We start from the raw sequence: 15,355 nt of genomic DNA, 5'->3' as shown, positions 1-15,355 counted from the left end.
AACAAAACAATTTAATTAACGATGAATGGAAAATAAATGGCCTAAAAACAACAAAAATACAACTTCCATTTCTCGTCGATTTTCCCTTTTTTTCATTTTTCTCTTCTTTTTTTTTTGGCATTTTCTCTTCTTTTTTTTTCATTTTTCATTTTTCGAATTTTCACTTTTAAATGAAGAAACTAATCTAAAACAGATATTTTTCTTTTTGAGACATTCTACGCTAAAATAACTAAACTAAAAGTAAACAAAACTACATGTGACAAAAAAAAATAAAAAAAAATAAAAAACAAATAGTAAATAAATAAATAATAAAGCACCAAAAATTTGGTGTCTACACATGGCATCATACAAAATATCAAAATTAGTTTTTGATACCTTTTAAAATTTCACTCAGAATGCAATTACAAATTTAAAATAAAAATTTCCATTAAGATGGAGTTTTCTATTGGGAAGAATGAAAGAGAGAAGAAAGAGAGAGAAATAAAAGAGAGGAAACAAGGTAAATGAAAAGTCAAAATAATGGAAGGGTAATTTTGTTCTGTAAGGTGTTAAGTGAGTAAAATTAAAGGTTAGGGGGTAAAGTTAAAAATAAGGTATACCTTAAGGGAATTAATTGTAATTAACCCTTTCTGAAATTGTTCGTATAAAAAAATGCGCTAAATCCTACAAATTAAAATTTCCCCTCATGCACTTCATTCGAAGAAGCACGTGCTCCTCGGACTCCTTTCTCAAATTCTCCGTTCATTTTGTTGTGAACTCCGTTCACGTGTTCCCCGCCTGCCAGGTCTCCTCCCATTCCCTCTTAAAAAATTCTGCTTCGTCCCGGAGCACACTCTCAGAAACCAATTCAAAACCACTATTATATGGACTAGTGAATATTTACTGGTGGTGATAATCCAAAAATTCCATTCTCACGATCATTTCTACAAACACCATAGTTGCATCGTCTTCTTCCGCGATGATTATGAGCTTTACCCATCAAGATTCTGCATAAATTAAATCGAGTTCTTTTAGTCATGCGATCTCATAATTCTACACTAATCTCCAAAACCTTTCACCCTAGTCTTCCTATTTTCCGATTCCGTTATCGTTCATCTGCTTTGTGTGCATTGCTGGCACGGGTGTCATTTGATTCTGGTACTTTTAACGGGCTTAAATCTTATGCTTATCTCAAGGTAATCAACCATTTACACAAACGTGGCCTGCTCAATTTTGTTCTGATGCCCGGGTACTTGGTGGACTTAAGTTGTGGATTGTTTGTGGCGATTTGGTTTAACTTTGTCTTGTGTTTCAGCCCTTAATTTCTTGGTGTTCTTTGGTGCCATTAGCAGGTTGGTGTTGGATCAGGAGCTAGGCGACATGGGTTTCTGTTGCGGCACAAGACTTTTCATGTTAATGCTATGGATGAGGTAATCATCAATTTCTTGTACCCCTTTTGTTACTCTGTGGAACCTTTGATGTATTCGGTAGGACTATGTTCCATTGATGGTATTGTACGACAGGCTCATTAAGAATTTCGGGGGAGACCAGAAAAAAGGGATAATAATTGGTAATAAGTGCTTAGAATTATGATCGGTGTTAATCGTTATGCTGCAAGACTAATATTCTGTTGCAGAATGTAGAAGATCTCTATAATTGGACTAATTTTCTAGGAGCAGGACGATGGGGAAGATTACAGAAGAAAGAATACAGAGAATTGATTGCAAGAATTAAGCTTGCTTTCCTTCTGATTCTAATTGCTTATTAATACTACACTGTAGCTAAATAACTCGACGTTTACAATTCTGCTAAATAACTCCATTTCAGCCAAGTTAGTTGTAACTAATCTTGGAATTTACAGAATTTGCAATATAGCCCCCACTGATTTTTCTATTTACACTTATTGAGAGAAGCACTGCAACAGAATACTCCCCGCTCAAAGCAGTCCTTGTCCTCAAGGATTGAAATGCGGATATTTTTGCTTGAGATCATATCAATGCTCCGAGGTTGCATCTTTTGGAAATGAATTGCTCCATTGGACCAACACCTTAGTAGCAGGGGAATTACCTCTTTTAACTAGTTGTTGATCCAGAATGGCAACAGGCTCTAACACGAGGTGTCCTTGCTCAGTGATGGTTGAAGGAATAGTCGGAGTAACTGCATGGTTGCATACTTTCTTCTTTAACAAAGATACATGAAAGGTGGAATGGTTCTTGCATCAACTGGTAACTGCAGTTGATAAGCTACCAAACTCACTCTCCTAATCAACCGATAAGGTCCATAATATGTAGGAGCTAATTTTTTACATGAATGTGCCTTCAAGGAGTGTTGTCTGTAGGGATGGAGTTTCACTTATACCCAGTCTCCTTCATTGAATTCCCTATCAGACCTTTACCTGTTTGCCAACTGTCTCATCCTGTTCCATGACTTGGTGCAAATTATGTCGAAGCTTATTTATGACTGCTTCCCTTGCTGCTGGACTTCTGTCAACTATATTCACGACAGAATCTCCTGTTAGATAAGGAATGTGAACAGGAGGAGGCTGCCCATTTACTATTTCATAAGGAGTCATCTTTGCTGCAGTATGGAAATTGGTATTATACCAATATTCTGCAAGAGATAACCACAGCACCCACTTCCTAGGTAACTCACTGCACATACACCTCAAGTATCATTCCAAATGCCTGTTAACAACCTCAATTTGCCCATCAGATTGAGGATGATAAGCAGTAGATATGTTCAATTGTACTTGGAGCAGTTTAAAGAGTTCCGTCCAAAAATGACTCATGAAGATGGCATCTCTGTCACTAACAATAGATTGAGGTAACCCATGTAACCTTTAGATCTGATCCATGAAGCATTGAGCCACTGTATGTGCTGTATAGGGATGTGACAAGGCTACAAAGTGGGCATATTTGCTAAGTCTGTCACCTACAACCAAGATAGCCTGTTTCCTGTGAGAACTAGGTAGATCCTCAATGAAATCCATAGAGATGTCAGTCCAGATTCTCTGAGGTATAGGAAAAGGCTGCAGTAGTCCAGGATATGCTGTATTGTCTGGTTTATGTCTCTGACAAAAATGACAGGCAGCCAAATAGGAAGCAATATCTGTTTTCGTGTGTTTCCAATACACCACAGCCTTGAGCTTTTTGTAAGTGACATAGACTCCAGAATGACCTCCAATAGGACCATCATGCCACAACTGAGTGAGCTTGTCCTGAGATGATTGTCAGCTCCCACTACCAGCCTTCCCTTCCTCCTGAGTTGTTGGTTATTCCAAGTATATTGAGAAGAAACATGTGAGAATTCTGATGTAAGACTTGCTAATCAAAGACTGTAATAAGAGATCTGAACTTCAACTGTTCCTAATTTCATCCAATAAAACCGTGTCAGTGAGAGACTAGGAAGAAAGGATTCCTGTCTCAGAAGGTCTTCTTGTAAGAGCATAAGCAACTACATTCTCTGCCCCTTTTCTGTACTGCAGCTCATAGTCAAACACCAACAATTTTGTCATCCATTTCTGTTGTAATGGAGTATGCAAGCTCTGCTCCATCATATACTTAATACTCTAGTGATCTGTCTTGCTAACAAAATGCCTTCCTGACAGATAATGTCTTCACTTCTGCATAGCACACAAATTGGCCATCATTTCCCTTTCATATACAGAGAGAGCTTGATGGGCTTTTGACAACATCTTGGTGAAGAAAGCCAGAGGTCTTCCCTGTTGAGTCAACACAGCTCCAATTCCTCCTCTAGATGCATCAGTCTCCACTGTGAACTCCTTAGAAAAATCAGGCAGAGCAAGCATAGGAGTTGAAACCATGATATTTTCCAGCAATTGGAATATCTGAGCAGCCTGCTCAGTCCACAGAAAACCATCCTTTTTTAATAACTCATTGCATGGCTTAGCAAGTTTACCATAATCTTTAATGAATCTCCTGTAATATCCTGTCAAACCCAGGAATCCTCTGAGTTCCTTGATATCAGCAGGAAGTGGCCAATTTTGGGCTGCCAAGATCTTCTGAGGATGATTTCTTACCCCCTTAGTAGAAATGATGTGGCCAACATAGTCTATTTGAGTCAACCCAAAGGCACATTTACTCTGCTTAAGTTTCAAACCATGCTGCCTCAATACCCCAAAAACCAAATTCAAGTGCTTCATGTGTTGATCCCAAGAAGTGCTATAGGTCAAAATGTCATCAAAGAGTACCAAGAGAAAATTTTCCTCAAAAATGATCTGAATACATCATTCATCAAACTTTGGAAAGTGGAAGGAGCATTAGTAAGGCCAAATGGCATTTCTAAAAACTCATAGTGACCATCTTCTAAATGGTGTTTTGGGAACATCTTCTGGCCACATCTTAATCTGAAGGTACTCTGATCACAAATCCAATTTACTGAAAAATTTAGCACCAAAAAGCTCATCCAACTGTTCGTCAATAAGAGGAATAGGAAATTATCTTTCACTGTGGCTTTATTTAATTCCCTATAGTCAAATGCACATCATAGGATGTCCCATCTTTTTTCTTGACCAGCACCAGATGGGAGGAAAAAGAGCTATTGCTACAACTGATGATTCCAGATTGCAACATCTCAGATACCAATCTCTCAATTTCACCTTTCTGAAACACAGGATACCTGTAGGGTCTAACATTAATAGGTTGTGCTCCTGGATTTAAGGTGATTCTGTAATCATGTTGTCTACTAGGGGGTAACTCAGTGGGTTCGGTAAACAAATCACCATAATTAATGAACAATTAATCCAATTCAGCAGTATGATCAAGATAAGAATCTTGCTCATTGCCAGTCATAGCAGATAAAGAAGCCATACTGGAATCAACAAAAGAAGATATTAAGCATAATTGAGCAGGTGCTACCTGTCCTGGTTTGGTCAGCACTTTCTGCATTTTCCTCGTGTTAGCCATCTGCACATATTGCTGCTTCGTTCCCCTCAGCACTACCTTCCTTCCACCATGCAAGAATTCCATCTTTTGCTGCTTGAAATCCCAATTAGCATTTCCCAATGTACACAACCACTGTATGCCCAAGACTAACTTCACAACCTCCCACTGGTAATATGATCATTTGAGCTTCAAAATGTTGGCCATGCATTTGCCAAGAAAAATTAGGACACAATTCTGTGGTGGTGAGTCTATTACCATTAGCCACCTCTACTATCAAAGGAGCCACTTCCACAGTCTTTATGCTCAATTTTTGTACAACTTTGGGCAAAAAGCCTCAACGGCCATTAAACTATTGGCCGCGTCAATTTTTGACCATCAAACAATTTTTCGTCACAAACCAGTCACTCAACTAACTAATTAACACACCATTTGCCATTTTGTCTATTTTGGCTCTTAATCTACAAAATAATCCGAACAGTTGTTAAATCGCTAGGATATTGATGTTTTTTAAACATACTGGTTGGCCATGGTGAGCTATAATCAGTATTTCCACAACCAAATCACTTTTTTGTGATATATCAGTTGTAGAACAGAATTATTCCCACAAATTAAGAAAAACCAAGCATAATGTTTTATTCCAAAGAAAAAAAAGTTGGAACATAAGAATCCAATTTGGAATATATGACAAGAAGAAGCATGAATAAAATAAAAAAGAATAAGGAAAAAGACCAACAAAACCAATCTGATATCAGAAACATCAGTGTTTAGGAGGGAACTAATGAAAACTGAAACAATAACTGGAAAGAAAAAACCCATATGTCTGAATTTCGCTGAAGTTCTTCAGGAGTTTTGGATGGGGTCCAAGTGCAATCATGGTAGGAGTCAACTTGAAGAAGTCATCACTGGGTCTTCTATGGCCTTTCCATGAACAACTGCATGCAAGACTAAGACTCTAGAACTAGTGGTAACTCGCTTGGATTTGGTCAATTGGAGGTCATTCAACTCAGTAAGTCAAGAAACCAGTGTAATGTCCAACTCAACTTGCTTCAACTCAGGATCAAATCAAAGAATTTTTCTGATGAAAAAGTCAATCATAATCGCCCAAGAACATTCCAGGAAAACTGATAAGTAAACTCCACATGACAATTCAATGTAGGGGAAAAAGCAATCAAGACAATTAGAGAAGCATTTTCTTATCCATTTTGAGGCCGAAGTTGTCTCATTAAAAATCCCTTTCAAGAATAGCAACTAGGTCGGAGAGGAGGAGAAGTTGGTAGGAATTAGCTGTAATTAGTCTAAGAATACAGCTATGTAATTAGTCTAAGATAGCTGCTGTAATTAGTCTAAGAATACAGCTGTATATAGTCTGTAATTACAGACTATATACAGCTGTACATGGCTGACCATTTAACCTGGTTACTTGTATAAATAGATCAATGAAATATATGAAAGATATACTTTTCAGCATAATTAATAACTGGAGAGTAAACTTCAAAGGACAAACTAAATGCAGGAGAAATACAATCAATTAAAACAATGAGAAATTCATCTCCATACCCATCTTGAGGCCAAACTTGTCTCACAAAGAACAACAATTGGGTCATAATGAAGGAGAAGAGAAACAAGGAGAAGGACGTCCATAAGCAAGGAAAAGATGAAAGGGGATCAATGCTTCCTCAATCAAGAAAGGAGATGGCTATCACGAAGTGGGTTGATTTAGTGGTGGACAAAAATATCCTTGCATTTTGACACGGGCTTTGATTATTTTGGTACATTAAGAGCAAAAATTGGCAAAATGGCCAAGAGTGTGCTTATCAGTTATTTGAGTGATGATTTGTGACAAAAAATTGTGTTATGGTCAAAAGTTGATGTGCACAATAGTTTAATGGCAGCTGAGGTTTTTTGCCCTAGAACTTTTGGGTGCACAAAGTTGTGGAAACTACCACAATCAATAAAGATATTGATGGCTTTCCTACCCACATGACCAGTGACTCTCATAGTGCTGAACTTTGGAACAGCCACAGTGGTCATGGCATTCACTGATATGTGTGCAAATTCTCCCAATTCCTCCCCATTTATCTCGTGATCTTCTTCTTCTTCTTCCACTGACTCTTCTTCATATTCATCACATATTTCCAATCTAAAAAACTATTGAGTGTGTTTGTATGGGAGATTATTTGAAATATTTATTGGGAATAAGTACTGTAACACTTTTTGTGATGTGATGTATGTAAGATAAAAAGGTGATTGGGAAAATAAAAAAGTGTGTTGGAAATTGTGTTTGTGATGTAAGCAAATAATGTTTTTCCAAATCTTGGTTATCCTAACACGCTCATTGTTTCTTGCATCTGTGACCCTGCTCAAATTTCTCATCACACCAGAAACACGAGTCCTTAGCCCTATTCATTTTTGCACTACTCAACCTCTTGACATTTTTCGTGTTGGCAGAATCATGGGCATTATAAGATGTTGAAGGTGGAGAGTTGGGCAATAATCTTGAATTCTGACTATTAGAAGCACCCATATAGGAGAAGTGATTTGAAGCATGAATGAAAGTTGTTGAGACAATTTTTCCTTTTTGAGCTTGCAGAAATTTGGCTTCCTCCAACCTAACCAATTTCCTTGCATGTCTCAATGTCTCGGGTGTGAACATCCTTACTGCCAATTGCATCTCCTCCAATCCACTCAGGAAACAGCTTATGGCATAATCTTCAGGGAGTTAACTCCTCAAAGTTCTTCTGATACTCTTGCACAGATCCTTTCTGCTTCAAGCTCTCGAGTTCCCCTATGGGATCATGATATAAGTAATCATCGAATCTTGCTGACAATTCCTTGATATACTCTTCCAACTGTGGCAGTTCTCTGGTAATCCTGGTTCGCATATAAACCTGGTGCCATTGCAGGGTCTTTTCCCTCAAGGTGCATGGCCACCATCTTCACCTTGGCTTGAACTGAAGTGTCATCTATATCAAAGAACTGTTCACACTTGTAAAGCCACCCCATGAAATCCTGAAAATCTTGTTGGTGCTTGATAACTTCCATTTTGATTGGATTGCTGCTCTCTGGGAGAATTTATCTCAGGCGAATTCCTTTGAGAATGCATCTTTAAGACTAATGACCTTAAAGACATCATCTCCTTCTCAAATTGTTCCGGCTGTTTTCTCAACATATTCTGCACATTTTCCTCGCATTTCCTTGAATCTTGAGATCTGGTACCTTCTGCCATAGTTGTTTAGAAACCAGGTTCTGATACCACTGTTGCAGAAAGTAGAAGATCTCTATAATTGCACTAATTTTCTAGGAGCAGTAATAGAATTGAAGAATACTACTTGAAGAAAACTGTGGAAAAATGACATCAATAATTTTATTGATGATGGGGAACATTATAGAAGAAAAAATACAGAGAATTGATTGAGAATTAAGCCTGCTTTCCTTCTGCTTCTAATTGCTTATTAATACAACACTGTAGCTACCTAACTCAGCGTTTACAATTCAGCTAACTAACTCCATATCAACCAAGCTAGTTGTAACTTGGAATTTACAGAATTTGCAATATAGCCCCCTCTGATTTTTCTATTTACAATTATTGAGAAAAAAACTGCAACATATTCACTTTGTGATGAAGCCAGGATAGGATATATTTGGGTTCAATCAGCACACGGAAAAGAAAGGACAGGATAGGAGAATGCAGACGCATCCAATAATTACGAGTATGAAGTATCCAATAAGGTCGTGTGGTAGTCATTGTTGCAAAAGACTGAAGGGCAGTTACTACTTAAACTTTGGACAAATTGAATCTGGAAAAAGGTTTAGATTTGTCCTTTGTCCAATTAACAAGGAATGTCCCAGTAAATTACTTTTGAATGTTTTTTAGGGTGAGTTTACTTGTCTTTTTCTTGTTTAAATCCTTAACTGAAAATTTTTTAAATCTATCATCATGCAACTGATATCAAAGGTGACTTCAACAAATAACTCAGCAAAATGGGTTGCATTTTGCTTTTTGGGCTGTAATCATTTTATTGGGTTAAAAAGATACAATTTGAAAAGCTTTGTGCTGGGAATAGGCAAATATTGATTTCAAGTTTGCCAAATTGGTTCCAGTCAGAAGTCTGGGTAGCAGGTTGCTATTTTGTCTGTAAGTAAATTACAAATGGCTGGCAGCCATTAGTTCATGTTCAATTGGTTTTCTATCTACTACTATACATTTTTTCAATAGAAGCATATCTACAGTTTTAGCTTAACTACCATATGATTGTATTAGGGAGCTTGGCTGTAAATTTAAGTTTAAACAGTTATTAGATGCATTTCTGATGGTCTTTTTGGTTTAAGAAACAAAACAAGATTTTGTTTGGTATGCTAAATCAATTGGGCCAGGAGATAAATAGTAATGGTGGTGGAACACATACTTATACTCTTTTTAATTGAATTTTATTTATGGAACTGAAAATTTTAAATAAACGTTTAGTCTTGCTGTTCTACTGGCATCTTGGTAATTATTCTTAGTTTTCATTGATTACTACACTTTGTTGTGTTACTTAAACAGTATTTTCTGATAGTCATGTGATTCTCTATCATCAACAGCACTGTCAAGCTGCTATAATAAAGTATTTGTCTGAGAAACTTTGTTGCACCTTAACTAGGGTTCATTCGACGTTTCTTCATTCCATGACTGGGCAGATACTGACGGGCCTGTTGAATATGCATTCTCATCAAGTGAAGGGGAAGATAGTGATAGTGAAATGATCTTACAGCCAATAACTGACGTCGATTTGCCTACCAGGAAAGAGCACTTCCATCCCACTGATGACTCTGTCACTCTGGCAGCTCATCGATTTGCAACACTTGGCAGGGCACAGAAGAAAAGAAAGTCAGTACACTTGGTTGACTGAGAACTGAGTCACTTGAGCAGTTAGTGTGTCTTAAGAAGTTGATACCACCTTTTTTTTAATGTTTAAAATGAATATAGACTTTGATAATCGATGCGCAGTTCATTTCTTTTACATGGACTCACTATCATGTAATGCTATCCATTTTCTCTGTCTTTAGGTTTCTCTTGCTTAGTTTATGTCGTGGTCATATTACTTGCATAAGAACAGATATACATAATGTATAGTAGATTTAACTTAATATGCCATTACCGTTGCTTACTTTTGTCGCATGTTAGCGTGATGCTTATCCTTCAGGTATTCATCTTTTTTTCCAAGTAATAGGAAGGAATTGTGTGTTTACACTCAGGAAGAGATGAGGGATTCATGTCACATACTTGATTATCAAACTAGGGTCCCATGGAGGGGGGGAGGGGAGGAAGGGTGTGGGAATATGTGCTAGATCATCTCATACTCAAATTGAAGTAATTTTTTTTCCTAGTAATAGGAAGGAATTGTGTGTTTACACTTTGCACTCAGGAAGAGAATGAGGAATTCATGTCACATACTTGATTATCAAACTAGGGTCCCATGGAGGGGGGGAGGGGAGGAAAGGGGTGTGGGAATATGTGCTAGATCATCTCATACTCAAATTGAAGTAATTAAGTCTTAAAATTTTGCTAGTACGACATTTACAAGTCTGGTGTATCTTCCTCATTAACTAACCTCTTAGTCTATGTTCTTCGCTTCGCTAACTTAGTTGTAGTATGTCAATTTAAGGGTCATGAACTGTATCACAAAAGCACAAAATCTTAGTTGAATAAATTCTTAAGTGAAAGAAATATCTACTTGATATCTACTCAGTTGCTCTCTCTCTCTCTCTCTCTCTCTCTCTCTCTCTCTCACAGACACACACACACACACAACATACAAACATGCAGACACTCCCACACTTGTTCAATTAATAGTCATGTTGTCCTTTTTAACAATTCTATTCCTCTTATGGTTGAGTTGATTGGAACTTTCTCATTGCAGGTCTATATATGGGATTCTGAATAATTTTGGAATTCTAGCTTTCTTGATAGTCATGTTTTCACTTGTGGACTGGTGTGCATGGCGAATTGTTAGATTGCCCTTACCACCTTTTTATTTGATACGGCCTTTTGCAATATCCATAGCTATGGTGTGTTTTGTAGGATATATATGTGTTCCGTTGCTTCGTAGTTTGAGGCTTCAATCTATAATTAGGAATGGTCCAGCTCGACACTCTTATAAAAGCAGAACCCCTACTATGGGTGGCTTATATTTCATTCCAATTGGTATAATAGTTGCAGAAGTTATAGTTGGCTTTTCTTCTATTGAAGTTTCTGGAGCAGCGGCTGTTACTCTAGTGTTTGCAACCATTGGACTCGTTGATGATCTATTGAGTCTCAAAAATAACAATAATGGTTTATCTGCAAAGATGAGAATTTTGTTGGAGGTGAGTTTCCTTTCATTCCTTGCTTCTGCTTCTATAGGATTTATTTGCTTTGTATAACACAAAAATGTTATGGTGATTAACAGATAGCTGCAACAACATGCTTCTTATGTTGGCTCTGTACTGCGGATATATCATCACCCTACAGCATGTATACCTTCTTGTAACTAACTTGATCAACATTTTTTGATGGTAACCACACTTCTATTCTTCCAATGAAATTTTCAAGAGGATGTCTGCTGCTCCTTTTGTTTGTCATTTTTTCTGTTTTCTTTTTGGCTTTAATTTTTCTTGGTTGGAACTTGAATCTTTTTTGCTTTTTTGGCTTTTCTTTATTTTGGTGCTGAAATTTGTCATCACAGGAAAAGAATATCATCCTTATATCTTATAACGAATGGTACCATTAAGATTTAATAGTTGCAGATATGAGCTTTTAGGTTGATTTGCGGCATGAGGATGGTTTGATTAGAATTTTTTGAACTCTAACTAAACATATACATGAGGAGCATCCCTCATCCACTACTTATGTCATTGTCTATTTGAAATTTTTCACAGGAAAATGCTGGTTCCAATGCCAGCTCCACTTGGTCTTCTGTGCCTTGGAAATTTTTATCCATTTTTAACTTCATTTTGCTTTGTTTCAATGGCGAATGGAGTAAATTTCACAGATGGTCTTGATGGATTGGCTGGTGGGACTGCTGCATTGGCTTTCACTGGGATGTCAATTGCTGTTCTTCCAATATGTGCCGGTTAGTATGTAAACTATTGAACTTACTGCTGTAAGATTTAGATTCTTGGCTATTTTTGTTTCAGTATTTTACTATAAGTGAAATATCAATTAGGGTGTGTAGTAGGAATTAGTAGTGCAAGCAAACTGAGCTCATGGCAAGTGCAGTGCTCAATTTGACCAAAAAAAAAAAATTTTGCCTCAACTCGATTTATAAACCTTAAATTCAAGCTCGAGCCGCTGAATTAGCAATTCAATTCGAGCTCAAGCTCTAAAAATCTAGGCTCAGAGGCGTGTGAACCTTATCTTATTGGTATCTAGGCTCGGAGACTGTTCATAGTCTTAAGGGTGGGTTTTATTTTATGTGATATTTTATTGGTAAAGAACTGCAAGAATTTGTGGTAGCGCTCTCATATATGCTTTTGTTTTGGCCAAGACAAAAACATGGATACGACTTGAATTCATTTTTGGCATCAATTTGGGCAAATGGTGGTATGAAATTCATTGTAATCAAAGTGCTAGAGTCAAAGTAGGCATATTGCTGATTGATGAATACTACCAGATTGAAGCTTCAAACTTTTGTTCTGAGTTTGAAATCCAACTCAAGTTTTTTGCTGTAGTTTGGTTGATGATATCTTATATACCCTTTTTGTCAAATTCGTTTGTTTTGTTGTTCATAGTCTTATGGATGGGTTTTATTTTATCTGATATTTTATTGGTAAAGAACTGCAAGACTTTGTGGTAGCATTTGTATATGTGCTTGTTTTGGCCACGACAAAAGCATGGATATGGCTTGAATTCATTTTGGTATCAGTTTGGGCAGATGGTGGTATGAAATTGATTTTAATGGAAGCTGTAGAGGCTTGATGTGGCTTGAGTTCGAGCTCGATTATGCCCCTAACTTGAACATACAAATATTCGGGCTTGACTCAGCTTGATTATGCCCCTACTTGGATTTGTTATTGCTAAAAACAAGGACTGGGAAAAAAAAACTTATATTGTTTGTAAAATTGTACTTTTTCAACATTTGGCTTTGGAATCTTTGTTTGTGCTAATTCTTGAACTTTAAATCAGATCTTGCTGTGTTTGGAGCCTCAATGGCCGGTGCCTGTGTGGGTTTTCTTTTTCACAATCGGTACAAAGCATCTATATATATGGGCAACACTGGAGCCTTGGCCTTGGGTGGAGCCCTTGCTGCCATGGCTGCCTGTACAGGAATGTTCTTTCCCTTATTCATTTCATCAGGAATTTTTTTCCTTGAGGTTTTGTCAGTTATAATGCAGGTACAATATCTCTATCCCATGGAAACTGATCTTCTTAAACAGATTTTCAAGAAAATGGTAGATGAGTTCCATGTATTTTCCTACATGACTTGAGAAAGTTCCTGGCATCCTGGTGTACACAAATTCTATTTGTGATTTGCACTTGATGCTTTTGTTTGTAATACAGTGTGCACGCAGATTTACTGAGGTGTAATGGAATATGGATTCTTATAATTACTTTTTTATGAATTGTTTCAGTTCTTCAATGCTGTCGTGTTGTGTTGCTGCTTCTGATTTCCTTTTGAGATGGAGGGCTGCGGACCTAACATGCCTAATGTCCTGTCGATTGTTTATATTTGTCATCATTATTATGTCTACACATCTAGGAGATGATATTTGGAATCTTTTATCTTAGTTTTCTTTCTTGTTCACTTTTTCCCTTTTTTGGTGAAAATTTTTTTCCTGTTTTCTTTGTTTCTTCTTTTTTGTCCAGTTTTTTTAATATTCTGTGCCTTAAGGATTTTGGTACTTATGTTCATTATATTTTGTGCTCGGTGCATAATTTGGATTTGCATATTGGTTATGCTTAGGATGACATCAATTACGTCAGGTAACTTGTACATATCATTTCCCTAGCTGGCATGCACATAAATTTCATCTAGTAGTTCTTGGATACAGTCACAGCATTCTTATAATTATTGTGCGGTTAGAATTTTGTACTACCATGCTAGACCTATGATTTTTGGTGTGCAATTTTCTTTTTCTGGATGAGTAGCTGTCCTTGTGTCTTAGGTTTCTTTCTTCAAGGCCAGCAAGCACTGGCGGGGAACTGGCTACCGTTTGTTTCGGATGGCACCACTTCATCATCACCTAGAACTCTGTGGAATAAAAGAACCAATAATAGTTGCTGGTGCATATGTTATTTCAGCTGTGCTGGTCTTTTTGGCTGGATACATTGGTCTCATTTCAGCATAAGTTGATGAAGCTTTCAGTCATCTCCTCAAGTTCATTTGGCTGCTGTCAGGTTTCTCTTTCATTTTCGTGTTTGGTTGGACTTGCTAGTTGCTACCTCAAATTCTTTGAAGGCGCCTAATTTGAGTTCCTACAATTTTTGAACATGCCATTACTGTCCCAAGGGATTTAGGTAGATGTTAAACATTCTGAATGAAGACACTAGGAATGTGTGTGGCGTTATGTGTCTATGCTTGTCTTTTTCCAGAAAGTCGGATGCGGATGAGTGCACTCTTGGCTCAGATTATCATACGTAGTAAAGAGTAAATTGCAAAAACTCTATACAACCATTAAATTATTCGAATTGCATAATTCTAGTCATTGAATTAGTTTTTAGTTTATTTCCTTCTTTTATCCACAATTCTTATGGCGCTCGATTTCACAAGAGATACTGGGTTAATAAAGCAAACTTTTTCAACAAAATATGATGGTGAATTCTTTGGGGGGAGTTGTTTAGAATAATGGAGGGAGTTTTTTTCTACCACTAATCACACAAAAAGCATAATCCTTTGACGTACAAACAGATTCATGAATAATCAAAAGCTTGATTGATTTGCACGAGAAGGTGAAGAATGGAGGAATTTTGCTTTGGTTCTGGTTCTACGGTCCATTTTACGAAGGTGAACTTCCTTTGTTGTCCTCAAAGGAAAAGAAAATTTGGGGTTTCTACAGCAAATTCTTGAGGGGATAGAAAGGGATAGAGGAATTTGGGGATATAAGATTTGAAGCGGTATGGTATTGCTTCAAATCTATATCGCCTTAAATCCTGCATCTCCAAATCCTTCTCTGTCCTCCACAGAATTATCTACCATGTCGCCATCTTGTGTCAATCAATTACGTGACCTATTTTAATCATCATCATCTCCAAATTGTAATTCCAGTTGTACCTTAAATGGTATATGAATAGTACTATAACGTTTGAGTATCTATCGTAAAAACAGATTACAGAGCAAGTCCATATAAAACTTGTGCTCGGTCTGCAAAATACTCGAAAACACTTAATCCATAGGCCGTCATATATACGGCGGAGTTTTTTTTTTTTTTTTTCCTTCTTTTATCCAAAATTCTTATGGCTCTTGATTTCACGAGAGATACTGGATTAATAAAGCAAACTTTTGCAACAAAAATAT

General features: G+C 37.1%; 1 protein-coding gene across 3 annotated transcripts; it reads left to right on the top strand.

The window, feature by feature from the left end:
- Positions 1 to 692: 692 nt before the first annotated feature.
- On the top strand, positions 693 to 14,551 carry LOC113707660 (phospho-N-acetylmuramoyl-pentapeptide-transferase homolog). 3 transcript variants are annotated; one of them, XM_072064862.1, is made up of 8 exons: positions 693 to 1,175; positions 1,332 to 1,409; positions 9,524 to 9,750; positions 10,784 to 11,228; positions 11,312 to 11,376; positions 11,781 to 11,974; positions 13,027 to 13,235; positions 14,007 to 14,551. In XM_072064862.1, exons 1-8 carry the CDS (start codon positions 1,017 to 1,019, stop codon positions 14,187 to 14,189), a joined length of 1,560 nt encoding a protein of 519 aa, XP_071920963.1. In that variant the 5' UTR covers positions 693 to 1,016; the 3' UTR covers positions 14,190 to 14,551. The 3 variants fall into 3 exon arrangements, with proteins under 3 accessions (XP_071920963.1, XP_071920962.1, XP_071920964.1); XM_072064861.1 differs by having other exon boundaries at positions 1,329 to 1,409; XM_072064863.1 differs by having other exon boundaries at positions 1,153 to 1,228.
- Positions 14,552 to 15,355: the final 804 nt, after the last annotated feature.

Source organism: Coffea arabica, chromosome 9c (assembly GCF_036785885.1).
Source record: "Coffea arabica cultivar ET-39 chromosome 9c, Coffea Arabica ET-39 HiFi, whole genome shotgun sequence".
In the NCBI taxonomy this organism is placed as follows: Eukaryota; Viridiplantae; Streptophyta; class Magnoliopsida; order Gentianales; family Rubiaceae; genus Coffea; species Coffea arabica.
This window is presented reverse-complemented; position numbering and strand designations above follow the sequence as displayed.

What these genes read in the sequence shown, in the direction of transcription:
- LOC113707660 (XM_072064861.1), top strand. Translation starts at nt 1,017, where the DNA reads ATGCGATCTCATAATTCTACACTAATCTCCAAAACCTTTCACCCTAGT. An exon ending in ATATCATCACCCTACAGCAT is followed by an intron (nt 11,377 to 11,780) that starts GTATACCTTCTT and finishes AATTTTTCACAG; the next exon opens with GAAAATGCTGGTTCCAATGC. An exon ending in TGTTCTTCCAATATGTGCCG is followed by an intron (nt 11,975 to 13,026) that starts GTTAGTATGTAA and finishes ACTTTAAATCAG; the next exon opens with ATCTTGCTGTGTTTGGAGCC.